This window comes from Carex rostrata, chromosome 27, assembly GCF_964058835.1.
Source record: "Carex rostrata chromosome 27, lpCarRost1.2, whole genome shotgun sequence".
In the NCBI taxonomy this organism is placed as follows: Eukaryota; Viridiplantae; Streptophyta; class Magnoliopsida; order Poales; family Cyperaceae; genus Carex; species Carex rostrata.
The window spans coordinates 1,079,914-1,104,649 of NC_135944.1; the positions used below are offsets into that span (position 1 = coordinate 1,079,914).

The 24,736-nt window shown below is 34.3% G+C and overlaps 1 protein-coding gene and 1 pseudogene across 4 annotated transcripts; both read left to right on the top strand.

Moving 5' to 3' along the window:
- The first annotated feature begins 1,466 nt into the window (after nucleotides 1-1,466).
- LOC144545106 (protein RMD5 homolog) lies at nucleotides 1,467-5,093 on the top strand. 4 transcript variants are annotated; one of them, XM_078293683.1, is made up of 2 exons: nucleotides 1,467-1,624; nucleotides 3,672-5,093. In XM_078293683.1, exon 2 carries the CDS (start codon nucleotides 3,689-3,691, stop codon nucleotides 4,832-4,834), a length of 1,146 nt encoding a protein of 381 aa, XP_078149809.1. In that variant the 5' UTR covers nucleotides 1,467-1,624; nucleotides 3,672-3,688; the 3' UTR covers nucleotides 4,835-5,093. The 4 variants fall into 4 exon arrangements, with proteins under 4 accessions (XP_078149809.1, XP_078149812.1, XP_078149811.1 ...); XM_078293686.1 differs by having other exon boundaries at nucleotides 1,523-1,727; XM_078293685.1 differs by having other exon boundaries at nucleotides 1,523-1,628.
- A 3,417-nt stretch (nucleotides 5,094-8,510) lies between these two features.
- LOC144544738 (pentatricopeptide repeat-containing protein At2g42920, chloroplastic-like) lies at nucleotides 8,511-9,398 on the top strand (annotated as a pseudogene).
- The last annotated feature ends 15,338 nt before the right edge of the window (nucleotides 9,399-24,736 follow it).

Sequence of the window (24,736 nt, forward strand, 5' to 3'; positions counted from 1 at the left end):
AAAAACGGCTACTAACAATTCTCAACAAAAAAAAAAAAAAAGGCTACCAACGCCCTTCATATTGACTGAAATTAATTAGATACCAAATTTTCAATTTAGTCCTCAACTTTACATATATTACAAATACGAATTGTTTGATAGATCGGTTTTGTTTGATTTGTTTATTAAAATTGAATTATAATTTCGGTTTAAAAATTTTGAAAATTGAAATAATTGAACTAATTACTAAACTTTTATATATTATGAATTTGGTATGCTCCGATTTATTTCTTAATACTCCGGCTTATTTCTTAATTAATTGCTTTAAATACTTCGGTTTATTTCTTAATAGACTCCGATTTATTATAAATTATTTGCTTTAAATATAAAAATTAATATATTTTGGTTTGAACCAAACAAACTGAAATAAAACTTTAGTTCGATTCGATTCAATTGGAATATTAAATCGGTTCAATTCAGTTCTATTTTTAAAATCAAATTATAACTTTAATTTGCCTAGCAACCGAACTGAACCAATGAACACCCCTACACAAAGATGCAGTTTCTCAGCTTCACTACCCTTCTTCTCCTCTCCTGCCTTCTTCATCTAATAATTAAGCCATTGATTTTCTCAGAATTTGTCCAACCAACCTCCCCTCCCCCATGAAGTAATTAATTTATATAATATTAAACATGACATATACTAAATTTTGTAAGTTTTTATTGCTAGATCCTACAATATCAAATACTTATTCTTAATTAATTTATATACAATTTTCTAAATTTGTTAATAACTAAAAAAAAAAAGAGATCCGAGAAAAAAAAAAGTAAAAGGAAAACTATATCTGGCCCAAACTCTCTTAATGAACGGCCCAAAACATGATATATTCATATTGCATAATATAGGTTTTTTTAAACTTATATCATGATAAAATAATTCAAAACACATTTTTTTTTAATTTGTAAATAACTAAAAAACAAAAACAGGGATCTTAGAAAAAAAAAATAGCCCAAATAAAAAAAAGAAAAAAAAAAGGTAATATCTGGCCCAAATCAATTGCTGCATCCGACAACCCATCTTTTTCCGTTTACTCATCGAAACCTACTTCTCTTGTCCAGATTACCGAAAGTATCCCAAAATTTTCCTTTAAATTTGAACCGTCCGATCCAAAATTCGGCTCAAACCGGCCGTGGTAGAATGCACGGGATGCCTATAATTTTCGTGCTGAAACAGATTGTACGGTCTGGATCTAAAACTCAAAATTTGTGTTACTTCTTGGCTTTGCAAAATCTGTTAATATTTCATAATATAGTTTTATTGAAAGTATTTCAAAGAAATAGTAACCCAAATTTTGAGGTTAAATATGAACCGTCCGATCAGAAATTCGGGCCAACCTGGTCGTGCTGGAATGCACGCGTTTCCTTTAATAATCGTGCTAAATAGATATTGAACGGTTTGGATGTAAACTGAAAATTTGTGTTACAACTTGGCTTCCCCAAATCTCTTTTCCGATCATCAATCAATCGCATCCACCTCGAATGAGTCGGTAACCCAAAAAAAAAAAAAAAGCAAATCTGAAGAATCAATCGAATCAGTCGCAAGCAAACGAACTAGAAGGAAGGAGCAATCGGCGTAACTTGAACTGTGAGTTTCTTTCGATTCAAAGAATCGTTCTTTCATCCAAAACCAAATCGCACTTAGTCGATTTGAAAACTCTCGCAATAATCGGATCCTGTGCTGCGGATAGGTAGATAATTTTTCAAATTATAGCTTGATTTGGTACAAGGTCTTTATTGTAAACAAGAAACATCACAAACAATAGGATTTGAGGGGGGGGGGGGGGGGGGGGGGGGGGGGGCGTAGTGGGCTCCGCACGCCACCCCCTTGCTCCGTCTCTGGCACTAGCTTCAGAAAAATTAGGCTACTGTCTATGTCTTCACTTTGTAGTATAGAGATATATAACTGGAATAGTGGGGTAGACACTTTCTGTCACTAGACTGAGGTGGAATCAGGCCTGAAAACCTCTGATGAGAAGGTTGATTAGAGATTTCTAGTAAAAATACTAGCTTCTTTCAGTTCATAATAGTAAGATGAGATTAGTAAGCAATATGTAGAGTATTTCCTGGTGTAGGAGTACAAACAAGAAAATCAAAAGAACAAAAAAAATCCTGAAGAATTAGAAGAATCAGCAAAAGATATACCTTATATGGATAAGATCAATTAAGTGACATTTGGATGAAACAAGGAATAGAGCTAACCCCAAGGTTGAGAATAGTAGCTAAACCAACATTTTGTTGGGTTAGTAGAATAGTGAAAAATTCCACAAAAGACAAACAAAGAATAGTCCATATTTGCTAATCGAAACACACCCAAAGGGTCAGCCTAGAATAATCTGCAAATTTAACTTCGTTCTCTCTATATATTTGTGTTTGGAATTCTTACAATTGGATCTTGGCTCCTCTATATCTTAAGTGTACTGATGTGGAGAATTAGAATTTAAACTCCTCAAGGACAGTAGTGTTGTCTTGCATTGAGACATGCACTGGGACAGATCTCAATGCAAATCAATGGCTCAGGTTGTCTACTGTCAAGGTACTTGAGATAATAATTACTTGGGGACAGAGTTAGGCCTTGCGTGTCTCTTTGTTTAACATTGCATGGAGGAATCCTGTTAGACATTTATCTCTTTTTGTCAGGAATTACATCCATGTATAAAATTTGATCTTCTCATGTTGTGTCCTTGTCTCAAATGTACATGATATGTGTAGAATTTGGCTGTCTTTTCTGTGTCTTTTTTTTCTTAGACTTTGGTCTTCTTGGAGCCAAATTATCTGTTATAAAACCCCTGGTACAATCCCTGTTGTGGAGTCACTACATGTGGGTCAACTCATGATTGAATGTAAGTTTTATCAATAAAAAGTGCAGCAAGGTTGCTCGTTGGGTGACTTCGTAATAGGTACTGTCCCTAGTTTTTGTACAGTTAACCCAAACTTTTAACAGTAACAATTTTAATAGTGCACACTAGGCTAGCTTTTCTCTGTTTTGCAGTGTTTTATCTGTGTGTGTGTGTAGGGGCATTGGGCGGGGGGGTGTAGAACCTGAAAGTAATGTTTTAAGTTATAATCATAAAAAAATCATAGGTCACAGAGAACTTATTTTAAAATGATTCAACACATTTTTTTTATTTAATGCAATTTTAGAAGTAGGGCTCTTTTCCCGTACTTCCTGCCTTTTCTCTTTTGGGAACTATGTTTAATTAGAGTTCTTAACAGAACCACAGATTATATTGAAGTTTTAAGCTACTTTTTGGTAATGTAACAGGGGCGAGGCTATGATACTATGCATAGCGCATAATGGTCCGTACTATGAATCAATATCTACAGTTTGAAAGTAAACAATCGACCTGAACTGTTCAACATGATCTCCATATACAAATTTACATGTAGATCAAATTTTATATTTTTATGATTTTTTTTTTACTATTTTTTAGATAGTTAGAATTTCACATGGAAATTACGTTGAACAGTTCAGATCAACTATCTGAACTTTGAAAATGAAAATATTGATCCGTAGCACAGACCAATCCGTGCTATGCATAGTACAATAGTTTGGTTTTGAGAAACCACCATATAATTTTTTACCATATACATGCATTTGAGAATAAACCATATTCAATTTTATGATTTTGCAGGACACGACCAATAAAACATGGATGTTGACACAATAAGAGAATCATTTGATCGGGTGGCAGAGAAACAAGTGCAATATGCAACTCGGTCACAAGAAGTCATCAACCAACTGATTAAAGAAATTGAACTCACAATTACCAACCTCCAAGAAACCAACTCTGACCAATCTACCATTTTAGCCCAACTAAAAACCAAAATTGACGAAATCACTCCTCTGGCCCAATTTGAGGGTTGTCAGAAGGAACTCAACCTTGCCATTGCCAGGTACACTAAGCTTCTAGAAAAAACCTTCACAACCGATATCTCCAAGGCATACCGAGATGTCGAAATGGACATCCCTACAATAAACGAGATCATTGCATCTCATTTCTACCGGCAGGGTCAGTTTGAAATAGGAGACAGGTTTTCAAGTGAGGCCCAAGTGTCCGAATCCGACATCCTCAAATCCCCTTTTCTAGAAATGCACTCAATCCTCCAATCCATGAAACTATCTCACGACCTTGGGCCCGCACTCGCTTGGGTTGCAGAAAACCGTGAAAAACTCCTCCAGTATGGTTCATCCCTCGAACTCAAACTCCACGAACTCCAATACGTAGAGATGCTGAAAGCAGGTAAACGGGTTGAGGCCTTGAAATACGCGCGAACCCACTTAGCCCCATTAGCGAATGAACACCGTGCCGAGATACAAAAGGTATTTGCATGCCTTCTTTGGGAAGACCGACTTGACCAATCCCCATATGGTGATCTCTCCTCACCATCTCACTGGGAAGAACTAGCAACTGAGATGGTGCGTCAGTTTTGCGGGTTAATGGGCCAGCCCTTTGAAAGCCCGTTAGCAGTGACACTAGCAGCAGGTGCAGAGGGGTTACCAACACTGCTAAAGCTTGCAGCAGTGATGCAAGCGAAGAAGCAGGAGTGGCAGGAGATGAAGCAGTTGCCGGTGCCGCTTGATCTTCCCAAGGAGTACCAGTTTCACTCGGTGTTTGTGTGCCCTGTGCTCCGAGAGCAGGGGAGTGAGGAGAACCCGCCTATGCTGATGCCATGCGGGCATGTGCTGTCTAGGCAGAGTATACTCAAGCTGTCAAAGAACAGCACGCGTGCTTTTAAATGTCCATATTGCCCTCAGGAGGGGACTGTTGCACAGTGCAGACAACTCTATTTCTGAATTTGGATGTGGTAAGATGGGGGTAATATGGTAATATCATTCTCTCTTTTTTATTTTCTGGGTTTAGGGTTAACAATGGAGGAGAACTTGTGTATAGTCTTATGGCTGGTGTAAAATGTTCGTTTAGTTGGTTGCGTGGTTTTATGTTTTTCGAAAAACTGAAAAATGCTCTATTGCTTGTTCAGGTTGCTGTTTATATGTTAGATTCTGGTATGTTTTGTAACGTCTCAGTAATAATTTGGATCTTTCTCCTTTGCAATTATGGTTTCTTTTCTTGTTTTCTTCCTTTTGGGTTCATTGTTATAATCTTAGGTTAGTTTTCTGATCTGCAGCTGCTTACTGTTATCTATGCAGTGTTTATAACACAATTCTGATACATCATACTATTTTACTTGTGACTTTTGTGGTGCGCCAAGTAAAAATGGCGCTGTTAATATCTGCACCCAACAAACAAACAATTTATGGTGTTTTTTTTCCGCTGAGAAAGGTGACAAAGCATTGGATTTGGAGGATAACACTTGAATTTCTTTTGGTTAAGAATTGTTTTCTTCCCACAGTCGCTCGACAGGAGAAACCTTCAATTTGATGTGATCTAATTTCTATAGATTTTTTTTTTTATATTTCTTATTTACTCTATTTCTTTTGATAAAATATATGTTTCATACGGGCATTTTGGTTAAAAAAAATGTGATTTTTTGCACATTTTCCTGAAATTAGTCTATTTCTTTGGTAGAGTCAAATAAATAATACACTGTTTGTATTATTTTTACTTGACATAGCTATATACTAGACAACTGGTACAATACAGGTACATCTGACTAGTGTTGGTACATGAATACAGTGATGAGTTTTACTTTGTCTACTGCTTCAAAAATCAAATTAAAATCTTCAAACCTCCAATGCTAAAATCAAATTAAATTTATAGGATAAACAAAATACAACAAATGGAGAGATTTTGCCAAAAGAGCTCGGCATCAGATCGAGGAATTATTATCATATGAATGCACAATGATATAAAATTCTGGTAATTTTAGATATAAATTAATTTTCGCACAAGTTAAAATCGTTAAATTGTAACATTAACTTCAGTGCTATGAGATGTAACTAATTTTACAAGTCAGAATTCGTTTATTAATTGTAGAGCAGGGATTTACTTACACCATGACTAAAATATTTCACACAAATATGCTAAAATTGTTTTCTACCAGCACCAAGACTAGCAATAAAAAGTCACACAAATTGCATAATAATTATGCAAAAATATTTCAAAACCAAAATTTATAATACGTTGGCATGTCAAATGAACTGTTTAATTTGTTTATGCTTCAATAAAAAAAAATCATCCATAATTAATTAATTATAGATACTCCCATCAGACTATCTTGTGCATGCACAAAATAATTAGGAATGCATGACTATCAAGAGAAAGGCGATAGATAATAATATTTTCTCAATTTGTTTTAAAGAGAGTGAAAATAAAATTCATACTGTCGTGCTAAGAAAATTAAAATAAACTTTTTCGACATGATTAATTTTTAATTGAACATGGAAGAAAATCCTCAATAGTCATACATCTTTACTAGATAGAATTGTGATTAATTTTTCGTAAAAAAAACTATGTATATTATTTATTTTCAGATAATTTCTTTTTACTCATTGTATAGCGCGAAGAATTGGTCCTTACAATGGATTAATATTTTTATTTTCAAATTAATCTAAACAATTCAAGATATCTTAAATAAATAAATAAACAAATTAACTTTTTAATTTCTCTATTGTGAGAAATTTGATTGCTCCCGTCAGATTCATCTCAGCAACTGCATCAGAACCTGCTGTCAACACGAGAAGACTCGCAAGGAGATTGCCACCGGACAAGCCATACTAGCTGCACCATCTACCTCCTTGCGCCCTCTCCTCTCACAACATGTGTGTCTCTCTCTCTCTCTCTCTCACACACACTCACTTCTCTTTCTCTAGCCCTCCTTTTCGATATGATCTAGTGCAAAGGGAAGAGGCGAGAGAAGAAAGAATAGTGGCATCAGAGTAGGAGGGCCGGGGTGGCGGAGGTGGAGGTGGCGGCCGGACTAGAATTTGGGTTTCTGGAATTGCCAAAAGTTCTCTAGTGAATTAAAGAGCGAAAGAAATAATTAATATCATCCTTGTTAGTTGTTATAAAGACATTTTTTGAAATCTACTCTAGAACTTTTTCCTAACCAATTGTACTACCTCCCCTTTCTCTACAACAAACAATAATAGATGTATCTAGGTTGTAAAATGAGTGCTCTTTTTTTTTCTTTCTTATGTTCATGTTGTACTTTTGAAATTTTTCCAGATTTGATTCTCTGAGCTAAGTAAGCAGAATGACTGGGCAGAACAGAAATAAGTATATTATAATTGTAACATATTACAGTAAATAGCTGAATTTTAAATCAAAATGACTATGCAGAACAATTGGGTTTACTTTCCTATTAAATAAACTCAAATTCAAAATACAAGAAAAGAATTCAAGTTAAAATTTTTCTAATTCTGTCACATTATATATTTATGATCAGTACTAGTGGTTTGCTAACGGGTTACCCGTGACCCGTTCCGGGTAACCCGTTAGGGGTAACGGGTAGGGCGGGTAGACGGGTAGGACGGGTACGGGTACAACCCGCAACGGGTAGACGGGTAGTTTTCCCAAAACCACTACCCTACCCGTTTATTACCCGTACCCGTTGCGGGTTGACGGGTACGGGTATCCCGGGTACGGGCGGGTTTTTTTTTTTTTTTTTTTTTTCCTTTCTGTTTTTTTCTGAATTTTTATGCTTTGAGATTCGTGCCAAGTTAAAGGACATCCCGGATGGAGTTTAGATATAGGGGTCCGTTTTGAGATTCATGCCAAATTAAAATTGATGACTCAGATCTCATTCTACAAAGTCAGGTATTGCACTGGATCTGAATTCTATATGGTGCCGCCAAAAAAATTTTGAAATTCAAATTTTGTAACGGGTCAGGTACGGGTACGGGTAGATGGGTACGGGTAGGCGGGTACGGGTTGGCGGGTAGACGGGTACGGGTACAACGGGTTTTTTTCAAAATTATGTTGTCCGGTCCGTTTATTATCCGTACCCGTCTACCCGTTTGTACCCGGGCAACGGGTACGGGTACCACGGATAACGGGTACGGGCCGGGCAAAACGGGTTCAACCCCTAACGGGTTTAGCAAACCACTAATCAGTACCGTTCAATTTATTTTGATCGGAAGTCTCATATAATTAATATGTTTCTTTTTTTATTTTATAGAGATATGTGATTAATATACTTAAAAGTACATTATACCTTTTAAAGAAATCTAACTTTTTTTTTGTGCTTGTCTATATATATATGACAAATCGTATCTTTTTTACTATTATAAATGACTCGATATTTTAAAAAATATATATATTGTGCCAAAAATTTATTGAATATAAATTTATTTTACAATATTAATTTTTTTAAACTTAATATTTTTACTGGATTTTTTTTTTCCTAAACCGAAACCACATAAGTGGATATTTTTCCTCACGACTGTCAGCAAAAAAAACGGCGGTATAAAAAATTTTGATGGCCCGTTACAAGGCCCATATAAAGCCCAGTAAATTTAAATGAATATCATTCAATGGATTTACATGCACATCCTCCAATACATTATTCTTTAGCAAATATGTACCACAGACTAAGAGAAGACGAGAGAAAATGCTCCAAATTTGCAAGAATTCTCCATCCAATCCAAATTCATCTCCGACGACCATCCATCTCTCATCCTTCTAGAAGCCAAATGCTTATGCACCTCATTCGCACCAGCATCGCGCGAGACCTCATGACCACCAGCGGCCTCATCTCCTTCACCACAACCTTCCCTTCCGGCGACCTTTCCTACACTCTCCCCATCTTCTCCCACGTTCCCAACCCTAACACCTTCATGTACAATATTTTAATAAGGGCCTTCTCTATGTCTTCCACTCCAGACCTTGCACTGGAACTGTTTGTTGAAATGCTCTGGCCATGGACGGTGCCCGATAGGCTCACCTTCCCTTCTTTTTTTTTGGGTTACTCTTGGTTAGGCTCGTTGCACAATGCCATGATGGCTATGTATGCTTCATGGCATGGGGGTGAAGCTTGGGTTGGCTGGTGATGTCTACGTGCAGAATTCCATGATGGCAATATGTATACTACAGGCGGTTATGTAATGGAAGCGTCTGTGCTGTTTGATGAATGTGTGGAGTTTGATGTTGATTCATACAATTTAATGATTACTGGTTTGGCGAGAAGGTGTCTGGTCGATGAGGCTAGAGCACTGTTTGATGAAATGCCTGAGAGGAGTGTGGCATCCTGGAGCACTATTATTGGTGGGTATGCAAGGAATCTGGGTCCATTTATACGTTAGAGGAGAATAACATTGAACTTAACCCTCTCATGGCCCCAGCAATTATTGACATGTTTTCATTGGATCTGGCTTCTTCTTCTTTTATATGTTTAGTAGTTTAAAATTTTAGTTGTACACACGTATCAATTGATATGGTAGCCTATTTTACTCATGTAAATTTATTAGTATGACTCGGAGCAGGCTTGATAGCTTGTTGGGCTTGGATGGACTTCAATTGGGCCATTTCAAGTGCTTTGTATGAATCAAAAGGTAGAGAGGCAGGCCCAGGTTTTCAGACCTCTCCATACAGCAGGAATTCATATCACCTAAGATACCTCATCGTTTGAGTTTCTTACCACTCCGTTCATTATATATTAGCACAAATTATCAAGAAATTCCGTGCATTATAAATTTGGTTCAGATTGATCCGGATTCAAATTTAGACGGTGAGATAATACAGAGGATCCGGAAAACTCAAACGTGCTAATTGATGTGGTTTTATGAGTGTTTGGTGGAGTACAATTGAAATAGTAGTAAAACCTTGAAATATCTAATACACTTTTAGTTTATCACAACTCACAAGACAAACAAATATATATATTATGGAAGGAAATAATAGTTTGTTTCAATTAAAGTATAGTTCATATATATATATATATATATATATATATATATATGAGTTAGGCTGGGGTGCTATGGATAGCATAGTGGCCTCCCGTGCTACGGTTCAATATTCAAGTTTTCAAAATCCAAACGGTCGATCCGAACCGTTCATTGTTTAATCCATATTGAAATGTGCTTGGAGACCAAATTTTACATTTTTTGGAATTTTTTTACTATTTATTAAGCATTTTTGAAACCGCTGTTTTCCAGTGGTGCAGAATTTTAATAAAAACAGCGATTTTGAAACCATCTTAATAAATAGCAAAAAAATTTCAAAAAATGTAAAATTTGGTCTCCAAGCACATTTCAATATGGATTAAACAATGAACGGTTCGGATCGACCGTTTGGATTTTGAAAACTTGAATATTGTGCCGTAGCACGGGAGGCCACTATGCTATCCATAGCACCCCAGCCTAACTCTATATATATATATATGGGTGAAAATATTAAACATTTAAAAAAACATGAAATTGCTAAATGAGTATTGAGCTAGAATCAAAAATGAAAAAAATGAAAAAGTTACGTCTCTAATAATACTTGACCAACCAAATTAAAAATAGAATAAGAATTGTCTATAAATATTCAATTGCATCTCTCTATCCATAATATAAATATAGCAATTATAATAACTCTTCGCAACATTATTATAGGATATTTATTCTGACAATTATTGTTTTACTATAATCTATATAAAAGCAATGATAGCATTACAATTTGCAAAGAATAATAAAGAGAGAGAGAAAGCACATTTACTAAATAAGTGTGTCACCGTCTTTACACTACCTTTGCAAAGGTAAGAGATATACACCGATAACATATAAATATTGTGTGTTAATAAATAAATGAGTGGTGTGGTGAGTGGACAAAACAGACTAGCTATAATTTTTTTTCTATAATAAAATAGATATAAGGAGATCAAAGGAAAGCGAAAAATCTAAAATACTGTTAGCACTCATCAATCCAACAGTATTGAATTAATAAAATAAAATCCAATGCTTTTAGGACGGCCATTTTTATTAATATTCTTAAAAAAATAGAAAATTTTAAAAATGCCCCTCTCTCTAATTTTTTTTCATACATGCCCTGACCGCCTGGGCCTGGGGCGGCCCAAAACAGCTAGTGAGGCGCCCCAGGGCCCGGCGGCCCATACCTTAAGTGAGGCGCCACCCCCTGGGGCGCCCCACTAGTCCTGTGATTTAAACGCATTTTCTGCCTCTGTCACTTCCCGATCTCAGATCTTCTCTGGAGGCGATAACTGGGGAAAATAGGTATGTTTTTTTAATTATAATAATTAGTAATTATAATTATAATAATTAGTAATTATAATTATAATAATTAGTAATTATAATTATAATAATTAGTAATTACTGTTCCAAATTTACTGTTGCACTTACTGTAGCGTACTGTACATTACTGTTGACATTTACTGTAGCGTACTGTACATTTACTGTTGACCTGTACTGTATCGTACTGTACATTATTGTTGGTATTTACTGCAGCGTACTGTACAATTACTGTAGCAATTGCTGTACACCTACTGTAGAAAAATTGTAATTTTTTTTAATTTTGTTTATTTATTTTTCAATTAGTCATTTATTAATGTACCCATTATTATGTCATGTAATACTTGTAAATTTTTTTTTTAAAATGTAGTTTGTTAAAGAAGAGATGTTAGTTGCACTGTATGTCGGCGGCAAGCTAGAAAGGGATGAAGATGGCGTGCATTACACGAAAGAAGTCGCATTTGGCTTCGAGATTAATGAAAATACCACATTTGAGGAACTGAAGCAGCTAATATACGAAAAGACATATGTAAACCCCAACAGGTATGAAATAGAGTTGGCTACACGGATTGACAACTCACGTGGGGGGGGGGTAGACCTTACTTTGTTAAGTTTCCAATAACAGATGCCAATTTGTGGAGAGTTGTGTATACTCAATTTGTAGCTTGTGGGGTCCCGGTAATGGACATATATTCGAAGAGGGTTCCCCGCACGAGGGCTGGACCTTCAAGTTCGGCTGGGGCTGGACCTTCAGGTTATGACAACCAGGGGTACCATCAGCACTCCCCTTATGACCACCAGGAGTACCACCAGCAATCCCCTTATGACAACCAGGGGTACCACCAGGAGTATCACAGCCCCGGTAATGACAACCAGGGGTACCACAACTCCCCAGAAAATACTGAAGAGTTACCACTACCACCCAGACAGACACCCATAATCCCTAGATTTCCAACTATGCCAGAGTCAGGACCGGTACCCGTTAATCGAAATGATGTTGATGTTGATGTTGATGCTATTGATGCCGTACCAGAAAGAGAAATGGAAACGGGGGATGAATACCAAGGGGTTTGGGAAGATGATGACTTATCAGATGGTGATGCAAATGTAGCAGGGTTGTCCAGGGCAGAAAAATTCCCGATTAGAGGTCGGGGGAATAAGTATCCGGTTGCCACATTCAACGACACCACAGCTTTCGAAGAGGCAGACATTAGTTTCTTTGGTCCTCGTGTTGTATACAACAAAGAACTTGCCGCAGGGCAAGTTTATACCAGCGTAGACGAGCTTGTAAAGAAAATATATGAGACTCATGTTCACGGCAACTGGGAATGTATAATACACAAAAGGGACCGAACAAGGTTAGTTGTGTTTTGTTCAACTCACCCGCACTGCGAGTTCCGCCTTTTTGCAACCCCTGCGGGTTCAGGGGAAGCATGGATGATTAAGAAGTGCGAACCACCTCATACATGCAAGTCTGCGTCCACAAGGACAGACCATTCAAATCTGACAGCATCACTAATTGCCGATGCAATTGAGGAGGACATTAAGTTGGATCCATCGATGAGCATCAAGGCGGTGGCTATGACCGTCAGACACAAATACAAATATGTAATCCCAAAATACAACAGGCTGTGGAGAGGTCGTGAACTTGCGATTTGCAGGATATTTGGTAGTTGGAAGGACTCATATGGCTATCTGGCACCATTGCTCCAGGCCATGGCAAGTACAAATGTCGGCACCGTATATGAGCGATGGCATGGCCCTTTTTTTGATAAAGACGGTGTACTAATAGAGGGAGCTAAACAATTCAAGGGCATAGCATGGGCTTTTGGTCCTTGTATCCAGGCTGTGCCATACATCAGACCTGTTATCAGCATTGATGCATGCTTCATGTCTGGCCGTTACGAGGGGAGACTACTCATAGCATGCGCATATGATGCTGAGAACCAGCTGTTGCCTTTGGCGTTTGCAATTGTTCGTAAAGAGGACGGCGAGAACTGGGGATTCTTTATGCAGTTTTTAAGAAGACGGGTGATTGGGGAAGGGAAGTTTTTCTGTGTGATATCAGACCAGCACAAAGGAATAAAATATGTTTTTGATCGTGAAGATTACGGTTGGTCAACACGTACTGGCCAGTGTGTGCACAGGTTGTGTATGCAACACGTTGCGGAGAACCTTTCCAAGGCAACCGGAGGCGACACGTGGGTTACTGATACATTTAGATGGAATTGCAGAAAGAAAAAGCCGAGAAGGGTGGTAGAGATGACTAGCAGTTTTGCAAGGGTACATGCATTTCAATTGTTTACATATATTATTGTACTTTAAGAAAACAATTTTTTTTTACTACAATTGTTTACTTACATTATTCTATTTCCTTATTTTCTATGTAGTACATGCCAAAGGCAAATCTCTACTTAATGAATGTGGGGAAAAATAATCCCCGAGATGTCAACGAAGATCCAGCATACGAGAAAATATATCAATCCCGGGATGGAGGTTGGCGTTGGGGAATTATGACCACCAACGGATCCGAGTCGCTGAATGCAGTATTCAAGCAGAGCCGGATGTTGCCTGTGGCTGCAGTTGTAGAGGACACATTCTACAAGTTAAATGCCTGGTTTCAGGAACGGCGTGCTAAGGCCGCAGAATTAATAAGGATGAACCAGTCATTTTCAACAAGGGTGGAGGAGAAACTAAGACGACACAGAGACAAAGGTGCAACCATGACCGTGATCCCGATGGGTAACGATGGAACAGAATTCGAAGTGCAAAATCCAAATGAGTACGTTCCTACCACCCGTAAACCAGACGGCACTATGGCGTTTGTCAAGAGGGCTTGCAAGTACGTGGTTAAATTCGGAGATGCCAGGGCGGTAACCTGTACATGCCAAGGACCCCAGCTAAGTCACATACCCTGCAGTCACGTGATGGCGGTATGCCGAGTGAGGAACTACTGTGAGGATCACTATGTTGCTGACATGTACCGTACCGATTACCTTGCTTCCACTTGGGGTGGATCTTTCCATTCTTATCCTGATCAGCATGAGTGGCCTACATATGTCGGAGATAGAATATTACCTTCAGAAGGATGGATAAGAAAGGGAAGGAGGAGACACAAGCGTATTATAATGACCATGGACGAGATGGGTGGTAGGCGACCGTCGGGAAATCGGGCTCGCCGTTCTGTTTCCGACAGGCGCAGGGCAGGTACGTAGAATTGTACAAAATTTATTTATGCTTTAATTATATTACTAACTGAATTGCATTGTTACATTTAGATGCAATAAACGAACACAACGAAAGAGAAAATGCCAGAGTTGTCGCTGAAGCAACCGGTAGAACACAACCCCCTCCTCCTGTAAGCCAATCATCTAGTAGCCAAGCCTCTACAAGTAATGCCGCACCTGCCACTGGTACCAGAAGAACTAGTCGTTTGTTAGGTTTATTCAGACGTGGTGGCAGATAAACTTGCTATTTTGCTTATGCGAATTGATTTATTTGGTATATGTGTATGTGTATGTGTATGTGTATGTGTATGTGTATGTGTATGTGTGTATGTATATGTATGTGTATGTGTATGTGTATGTGTATGTGTATGTGTATGTGTATGTGTGAGTTTTTTTGTATGTGTATGTGTATATATGTATGTGTATATGTGTATGTGTATGTGTATGTGCATGTGTGTATGTGTATGTGTGTATATTATACATATAGTTCACCAAAGAAATAAAAATAAAAATTAAAGTTATAAAAATTTACGACATCACTTCGTAAATATATCAAATATTATATTTTTTGGCATACACATACACATATACATAATATTTTATTTTTTGACATACACATATACATAAACCCAACACTTTTTTCAACAAAATTATTCAAATCAAAATACTAAGATTTCTCAAAAAAAAAAAAAAAAAAACCAAATTACTAATGGGGCGCCCCAGGGGGTGGCGCCTCACTTGGGGTATGGGCCGCCGGGCCCTGGGGCGCCTCACTTGGTGTTTTGGGCCGCCCCTGGTCCAGGCGGTCAGGGCATATTTAAAAAAAAATGAGGAACAGGGTTATTTTTAAAATTTTCTTTTTTTTCAGGGATATTAATAAAAATGGCCGCTTTTAGGAAGATCAAGTGATAGCCTTAAGTCTATTGCTCTGCTTATAATAACAATAATCCAGACTAGAAACAGCGCATACATGGTACTTATAAATTAAAAGAAAACAAAAATAATACTAAATTAACAAAGCCTGCCATTCGTGTGAGTACACATGGCTGCCAAATAAATGTCAATTCTCAAATACGCGTGCAGGAAACCGCGTGTCATGTGAGAGGGGCCGTTGTCGCACGTGATAGGATTTATCTGAACCAATTGCAAAATCCAAATTCAAAATTAAAAGTTAACTGCTTTGGTACATAATACCATGACAAAAAGTCAAATGTAAGAATGTAAAAATGTCATGGTAGGCACAACACAAGACACAATAAAAAAAATTATTTTCTTACATAACTATTTTTCTATAATGTTATTTCATGAATCTATATTTTTCATTCTGTTTTAGTTTTTTTTTTGTTTTTTTTCTCCTTAAATAAACTTCAAACTAAATAAAATAAAAAAAACATAATCAAACTTGATTAGTCACTCTTGTCACAACGTAATTAGATCATATCGTGACTAACATGCCATGACTATTTTCAAAAATTTTAATCATCACACAGTACAATATATACCAAGTAAATTTGATCACAGCATGACATAATAGGTGATGTAATTTACATTTCTAGTCATACCCTTTAACAATTCTACTTTCTGTTGCTTGTAGCTGAAGAAACTTATTTGATGAAATCACAAATCATGAATTTTTTGTGTCTACACCTCACAAATCACAAATCATGAATGATGTCAAAACTTTTAGCAATTGAAATTTGATGTAGTTGAATAAGAAAATTCAAGTAGGCTTTTGACGATTTGCAAATTAATATGGTGCAATTGAACATTGAATAATCAACCAACATAAATCATTTGTCATTATTTTTTTTAATACAAATCTCTTGACCCACACATTTTGAGTTGAAATTCTGAAAATAAACACTAAATATTTATAAATGAACTTTCTATTATTATTATTTTTTCTTTCTAAATGTATTAGTTGCATTCACTTACAATAAGAAATACCCACTAACAATTGATAATTTTTTATGTGAATGTAGAGAAAATAATATAATTATATGTAAATATTTTATTTTGACATATAAATTTTAAAAAATATATTATTAAAAATAAAAATAAAACAGAGAAAACATGGATACATATAAAATGGAGGTATTTAAACTCTCAAACGTTTGATCTTATCGATATTTAATTTTGAGTCTATAAATAAAATTTATATCTTCTTTAAGGGAGTAGCTTGGGTTTGATGTCTATCGGAACCATTTTGGTTTCGATGGGCGGCATTACCGTTGGATCTTGTCCGTCGTTGAAATATGATTAAAGGGTCCAATAAATTAACAAAATTTTTTAAAACAAATTTAGTCCACTAAAAAAATATAGACCCGACAGAGAGATTAAATCCGCACCACATCGCCTGCTTCTTCTCGCTTTCTCTCGCTGGGTTGCCGGCTCTCTCTGACGACTGCAACTTTGCCGGCTCTACCTTCTTCATCGGCTGGAACCATTTCTCCCTTAATCGCCAGAAAGCTATTCTCGTGTGGCCGTGCCGCCCTTCTTCCGCCCAACCCCTCATCTCGTGCACCGAAGCCACCTCACTCCCTGACGCCGCTACATCCTCTCGCGCACACATAAGCAATCCTCGGACTCAACGCCTCATTCCCGGCGACACTGGTAGGCACGTGTCCAATACCAGTAGACCATGTAACTTTGAATTTTCTTAAAAATTATCCCATGGTCCGATCTATTCGAAATATCCTTGATAGTTTCTAATTATTAGAATCATATATCTCTAAATTTATTCAAGCAATAGTTATAGCTTCATGCACATTATCTTTTCTACTTTATTTTTTATATTTTGAAGTTGATCAAAGACAGCTACTTAATAATTTTATTAATTTAATAAAAGGATACATATACAAGTTGAAATTTTGAGAAAGAATAATGAAAATAAAACTAGATTTTAGTTCTCCACATATTTGCATCCCTTTGAAATTAATGATCGACCAACTTCACGTGCAAATAGTTCAAAATTCAAAGAGTCTCTGTCAAGTGTGAACCATCTCATAATTTTATTTCCTTCACTTGTTCTAGAATGTCACATTAAATCAACAAAGAAGTGGAGTCAAGATATCCCTTAAAGTAACACAATTTCTAAGTTCACACGTGTCCGGTGCCTATTCGGAATATCGTATTTGAAGGGTTCGGATCCTTTAAAATTTGTATTAGAAAATCTTGGACGGTCTGGATCAAGACTCAAATATTAAGTTACTTCATGGGATCCGAATTCGATATTTAGTACGGTGGAAAAAAAAAGTTTAGGGAGACATAATTTTGTAAGATAGGATTCAAATGCTTTGTGTTTTTTATACTTTTATTCGTACATCACATTTTTATTTTTATTTTAAAATTCAAATAATCAATCTAACTCGACCAACATGATTTTCATTTTAAAAGTATTTGCAGACCAAATTTTTTTTAATAAATTGTTTATTTTTTTTTATACAACTTGCTAGCTCTATATATTGATTTGTATGAAAAGGAGATCAACTCTAAGTTGGTACAAAATTACTGTTTTTGTTTTGGGATGGTCCAAAATCTGATAAAAAATCATATTTAGCGGTTTCGATTAACTGTTTGTATTTTGAAAACAATAATTAGAACGTGGGATACATATGAGATATGAAAGACATATATAATACAATTGAACCCTACTGATTTTATAATCTTTTTCAAAACTAAAGTATATATTTTACAAAAAAAAGAAGTATATATTTATATTTATTTAAAAAGCATAAAAAATAGAAGCATATTGTGGAGAAAACTTCCAGGTTGAAACATAACTTTATAATTTTTTTTAATCATACATATATTTTTATAATTTTTGAAATAAAAAAATTAGAAATATAAATATATTTTTTATCTTTTAAGGGAAAAAGACAGTACTCCTCTGCTGACTAAGAATTAATAGGAAGTACCTTGATTGTTATTAACAGCCAAGAAACAAAATTCGGAAATTTTGACTATCCACCTTTTAAGACCCAAAAATTACAGTTCTTTCATCTAATCTAGATAATTTTTACCAGAGAAAATTATAGTCAACCCTTGATGTTTTCAAGAGACAGAACTACATATATATATTATGAGGAGGGTTCAAATGCCTCCATGTTTTTGTGCCTCCATCATGCCTCCATCTCTCTTCATCATTTTCAAAATTCAAACAGTCGATCCGAACCGCTCAACCTAACCTCTATACTAAAATATGTTTGGAGACCAAATTTTATATTTTTAGGAATTTTTTTACTATTTTTTTAGATAGGTACAAAAATACTGTTTTTAGATGGTTCAGATTTACTGATTTTGTACCTATCTAAAAAAATAGTAAAAATTTCCTAAAAATATAAAATTTGGTCTCCAAACATATTTTAGTATGGAGGTTAGGTTGAGCGGTTCGGATCGACTGTTTGAACATTGAAAATGATAGAGAGAGATGGAGGCACAAAAATATGGAGGCATTTGAACCCTCCTCATATATTATAAAGTCAAATGTTGTGAACCTAAATATTTTATTTTGATTTAAGACTAAGAATAGAAACTCAAATTAAAGTAGTATTAAACTATTAATTTCCACAAATACGCGGATGCGTCTTGCTTTTAGTGGACTGTAGACCGATGGTCCAGACCAAAATTCAAACACTTGGACCTATTAATTAGATGGCTAAATCCCTAGAGCCTAGAGGCGTTGTTTACAATGCAAAACTCTTAAGCTGAATTCTTACTGCGCTCCAAGTTGCACATGTACCTTTCTATTTGACAAATTTGAATGGTCTGATGCAGAGAAAAAGGAGGTAGCACAGTTCACTGTCAAAAAGTTATAAGATTATTGGTTACTTAAAAGTTAAGTGTTTGATTTCTTCTCACGACTTTGTAGTCTCTGTGGAAATTTAAAAAAAAAAAAGATACAGAGAATATGAATGCCCCAAATTCAGTCATATGCTCACTTGGAATCATTCAATATGTTTTAAGAGTCGCGCTTCGGTTTAGATTGCTTGAACATATTTAATTATAAATTGTCCGCACGAGTCTTACATCGGATCAAATAGCTCCGAACGGACATCAAAAAATATTATTAATGTTATTATTTATACTTTTACTTTGAGTTTTTATTTATGTGAGCATATTTTTCATATTTATTTTTCAGTTTCTACTATCACCTCTTTGTAAAATTGGTTTGCTACAAACTATTGACTTCTGTAAAAAGAAACCTTGTTTTCTATAAACTTTGTAATGACTATATATGTTACAATAATTGTTCGACGTTTGAGACTTCTGTATATTTATGACTTGCAAGAAACATATATAATATTCACTTCTTTGTAAAATTAGTCTACTACAAACTATTGACTTCGGTAAGAAAAAATCTCATTTTCTCCAAACTTTGTAAATAAGATATATTTTACAATAATTGTTTGACGTTTGAAACTTCTATATATTTATATTTCAGTTTTTACTATTCACTTCTTTGTAAAATTAATTTACTATAAACTATTGACTTCGGTAAGAAAAAAAACCTCATTTTCTCCAAACTTTGTAAATAAGATATATTTTGCAATAATTGTTTGACGTTTGAAACTTCTATATATTTATATTTCAGTTTTTACTATTCACTTCTTTGTAAAATTAATTTACTATAAACTATTGACTTCGGGTAAGAAAAAAAACCTCATTTTCTCCAAACTTTGTAAATAAGATATATTTTACAATAATTGTTTGACGTTTGAAACTTCTATATATTTATATTTCAGTTTTTACTATTCACGTCTTTGTAAAATTAATTTACTATAAACTATTGACTTCGGTAAGAAAAAAAACCTCATTTTCTCCAAACTTTGTAAATAAGATATATTTTGCAATAATTGTTTGACGTTTGAAACTTCTATTATATTTATGATTTGCTTTAATATTATATATCAAATACCTAAAATTATTTCTTAACAACCCAATTATCAAATAAGTAATTATATTTTTTATGACTAATTTTAGCTGATATAATTTTTACTAGACAAAGAAAACCATTTATAAGATATTTGCAGATAAAAGATTAATAAAGAAAAATATGAAAATAGATTCAACAAGAAATCAAGTCATATAAAAATTCAGATCCACTGCAATATCTGATCTGATTGAATGAGATTCAGACAGTTTATTATTTTAACTTAACACAAATATGCATCTATAGCCGACCCGAGGAAAAATTGTTAGTTTGAAATTTTCTTCATATAGATGCAGTGTCGGAGGGGATACTCCGTATACAGAATGTGAATTGCAATTGGGGGCCCCATAACAAAATTATTGCAAGAAAAATTAGACCTGGTCCACCTCGTACAAGTGACCCGTTCAAGTCTTTGCTTCCTTTCCCGTTGAATAAAACGGAATCCAAGAGAAAAGCCATCGCCCATCGCTCAATCCATCCGTTGCTAAGAGAGCAAGATCCAGATCGGACGGTGGAGATCGATTGAGCACCTATATGTATATATGATGTCAGGTGTTTTTGGTCACAGTAATTATTTTTTGTTAGCTGTGAATTGTTCCAAAGGGCAAAGGCTGCTAAGAGTCAAACTTGACACGTGAATAGCGACAGCGAGTCGCCTCATCACATTTAATGGGGAGTGACCGAGTGAGGTGTGACCGTGTAAGGGACCAATTTTGGATGGGAAATTTATAATATTATTTGTAAATCATTAGTGATTTTTCATATCACTAAGTTTGCTATTATTTATTTATGAAAAAATGATTTTATAAATTTGAATTATTTATAAAATTATATATTTTCCATAATAATAAACTAATACTTGTAGGATAAAAAATAAAATAGTAAACGTCTTGGTATATATTATTAATAATTAATTAAGTGTCAATAATTAATTAATTATGGAAAATTATATATTTTCCGTAATAATAAAATAATACTTGTAGGATAAAAAATAAAATAGTAAACTTCTTGGTATTATGAATATTTAATTAAGTGTCAATATTTTTTTTTAATAAAAAACATTCTACAGATGAAAAGGTCATAAATTATAAATATTTTAAATTTTATACCATACACAGTCGACTGTCATTTTCATTGATTACATAGTTAATTGGGAAGATGATAATTGTCAAATTATTTTTTTTAACAAAAGTATACCATTATTTGAGATTAATATATCATTTTTAGAATATGTCATATATATATATATATAAAGTACAGACAGTATCATCTTAAATCCATGAAAGAGATTCATGTGAGCTTAAATTAATAATATCAAACAATTCAGATTTGCATCGTCATATTCTTGTCAAAATACTTGTAGTAAAATTTAGAAGAGGAGGTTTCCAATGCCTCATCTTTTTCATACCTCATCATACTGAGTCCGGTTAGTATGACATCAGTGTCACGTGACACTAACTTCAAAATTGATTGAATAGAATTTCAATTACTAATTCAAACCATTCAAACCAATTTACTTTATAAGTGATGCATTTATATGCAATATTTTTATATTTTTGAGTTTTTTTAGATCAAATCAAGCGGTAAAAATATTGAAAAATGAATGTATTAAAATTAACTTAAAAACTCACACATTTGACCACTTGACTTGATACCAAATAAATTCAAAAAGTTATAAATTTTACATGTAAACGCACAACTAATGAAGTAGATCGGTTTGAACGGTTTGGATTCACCGTTTAAAATCGATTCGATAGGTTTTGATGATAGTGTTATATAGATTGAAATGACACTGATGTTATACTAGCTAGCCAGACTCCATCATACCTCATATTTTATATCTTCATTTTCAAAGTCTAAATTGTCGATCCGAACCGTTCAACATATTATTTATACTAAAATATGCATGAAATTTCTTGGAATTTTTTTACTATTTTTTTACGATAGGTACAAAATCACTGTTTTTGAACCGTTCAAAAAATAGTGATTTTCTACTCATCTTAAAAAATAGTAAAAAAATTTCAAAAATTATAAAATTTCATCCCTAACCATATTTTAGTATATATATCATATTGAACGGTTTGGATTGACAATTTAGACTTTGATAACAAAAATATAAAATATGAGATATAATAAAGTATGAAAGACATGAGGCATATTGGAACCCTCCTCAATTTAGAATAATAGAAATCATGACAATGCATGCAATACGCTATGAACATATATAATTTATGAAGACCATATTATTATGATAAACGTGCTATATAAAAAAACAATTGAAGTACTTTCAAATAGTTCTCTAAAATTAGAGCCTATTAGATAGGCCCAAGATAGTAAATATATTTTTATATTAGTAGGTGTCATCTTGCTTTTTTTTCTTTTCTTTAAGACAAATAAAATCAGAAGCTATTTGATTTTTGTATTTAGGTTTTCGTTCTCAGATTTTTGTATAGGAAGCGTCTAATTGTCCACAGCCTTTTGTCCACCATTTGTCCACAGCTTTGACTTGAGCGAATACTGTAAAATTACTTCTACAAGCTGTATAATTATACAATATATCACATACAATATATCAGTTAATTACAAAACATCCAGCAACTATTTGAAGTGGTCCCATTATAGTTAGAAAAAGATTGCAACTTGCACAATAGGACAAAATAAATGTACTTTCAAACTGTACTTCAGAAATTACAGTTATAGGAAGTTATTGGCAGTTAGAGTTAGTTATTAGCGGTTATTGGCAGTTAAAGTTAATTATTAGCGTCCGCATTGGGTTGTATCTTATATATTGTAAAATTGAATCTTGTATACTGTAAAATTGAATCTTGTATACGGTAAATTTTTTAATTAAATCTTGCATACTGTAAAATTGAATCTTCTACACAGTAAAATTTGCAATTGAATCTTGTATACTGTAAAATTGAATCAGCAGAACTGTAAAATTGAATCTTGTATACAATAGAATTTTCAATTGAATCTTGTATACTGTAAAAATTAAATCTTATATACAGTAGAATTTTCAATTATATCTTGTATACTGTAAAATATATACTGTAAAATTGAATATTGTATACTATAAAATTTTCAAATAATACTGTAAATTTTCATTGAATCTTGTATACTGTAAAATTTCTAAAACTAAACCATAAAATAATACCATCTATACTATAAGATAAAATGTAACAAATGCTACATTTTAGTTTAAACTACAACCTACAAATAATCATGTATACTGTAAAATTGCAATAAAATAATACCATGTATACTCTAAAATTGCTAAATCTATACATACATCCATCATCACACAAAAAATTTATTCACCACAAAACAACATATGTTCACCACAAAACAACATCTGTTTAACACAAGATAAAAATATTCACCGCAACATTCAGAATAGCATAATAGCAACAAAAAAAACTATGGGCAAATAACTTTTACATTAAAAACCTCTTGTGTTCATTGTTTGGATGAGTAAGAAGCCTCTCTATCATCTCTTTCCTCCAGATTTTCACAAGATGAATACTGTAAAATTACAAGATGAATACTATAAAATTACAAGATAAATACTGTGAAATTAACAAATCATCTCTTTCTTCCAGATTTTCACAAGATGAATACTGAAAAATGACAAAATAAATACTGTAAAATTAACAAGGCAATATTGTAAAATTAACAGATCAATACTCCATATCGCCTCTCTATCATCTATTTCCTCCAGATTTTCACAAGACGAATACTGTAAAATGACAAGATGAATACTGTAAAATTAACGGGACAATACAGTAAAATTAACAGATCAATACTCCATATCGCCTCTCTATCATCTATTTCCTCCATATTTCATTTGAAATGCTAGATTTATTACTGCATACAACGAAAACAACAAATTCAACAGAAATAACTTACTAGATTTGAATTTTGCCGTGATCTTCAACAAAAACAACTTCTATTCGATCGCGCTCCACAATTGAAGGTTTCATTGCGATCATGTAAAAAAAAAACGAGATCGAGTCAGTAATCTCAATTAAAATCGACATTGCAAAGGAAAAATGAATCAGAGAAGGTAAATACAAAAAAACAACAATTACAATTTCGTTGTCGTCGCGATCGATCCAGATTATTCTTCCGATCCAATCCGATTATCTCTTTCTTATCCACTCTCGTTGCCGTCGCGGCCATCAGTAGAGAGGTGAGAGAGAGGAGAGATAAGAGGCGATCAGTCTAGGTCCATCGGCCTAAGAAAAAGGGAGATGCAGAAAGAGGAATGGCCAAATAAGATAAAAAAGCATTAAAAAGAGAAGGATAAGGAAAAAAATTTGTTACAGGCGCTGATACCAAAATAATCAAAGTCAAATGCAAAGCAGGTGCGAGATTCCTTGCCATCAGATTCATTTCGTCAAGTTAAAA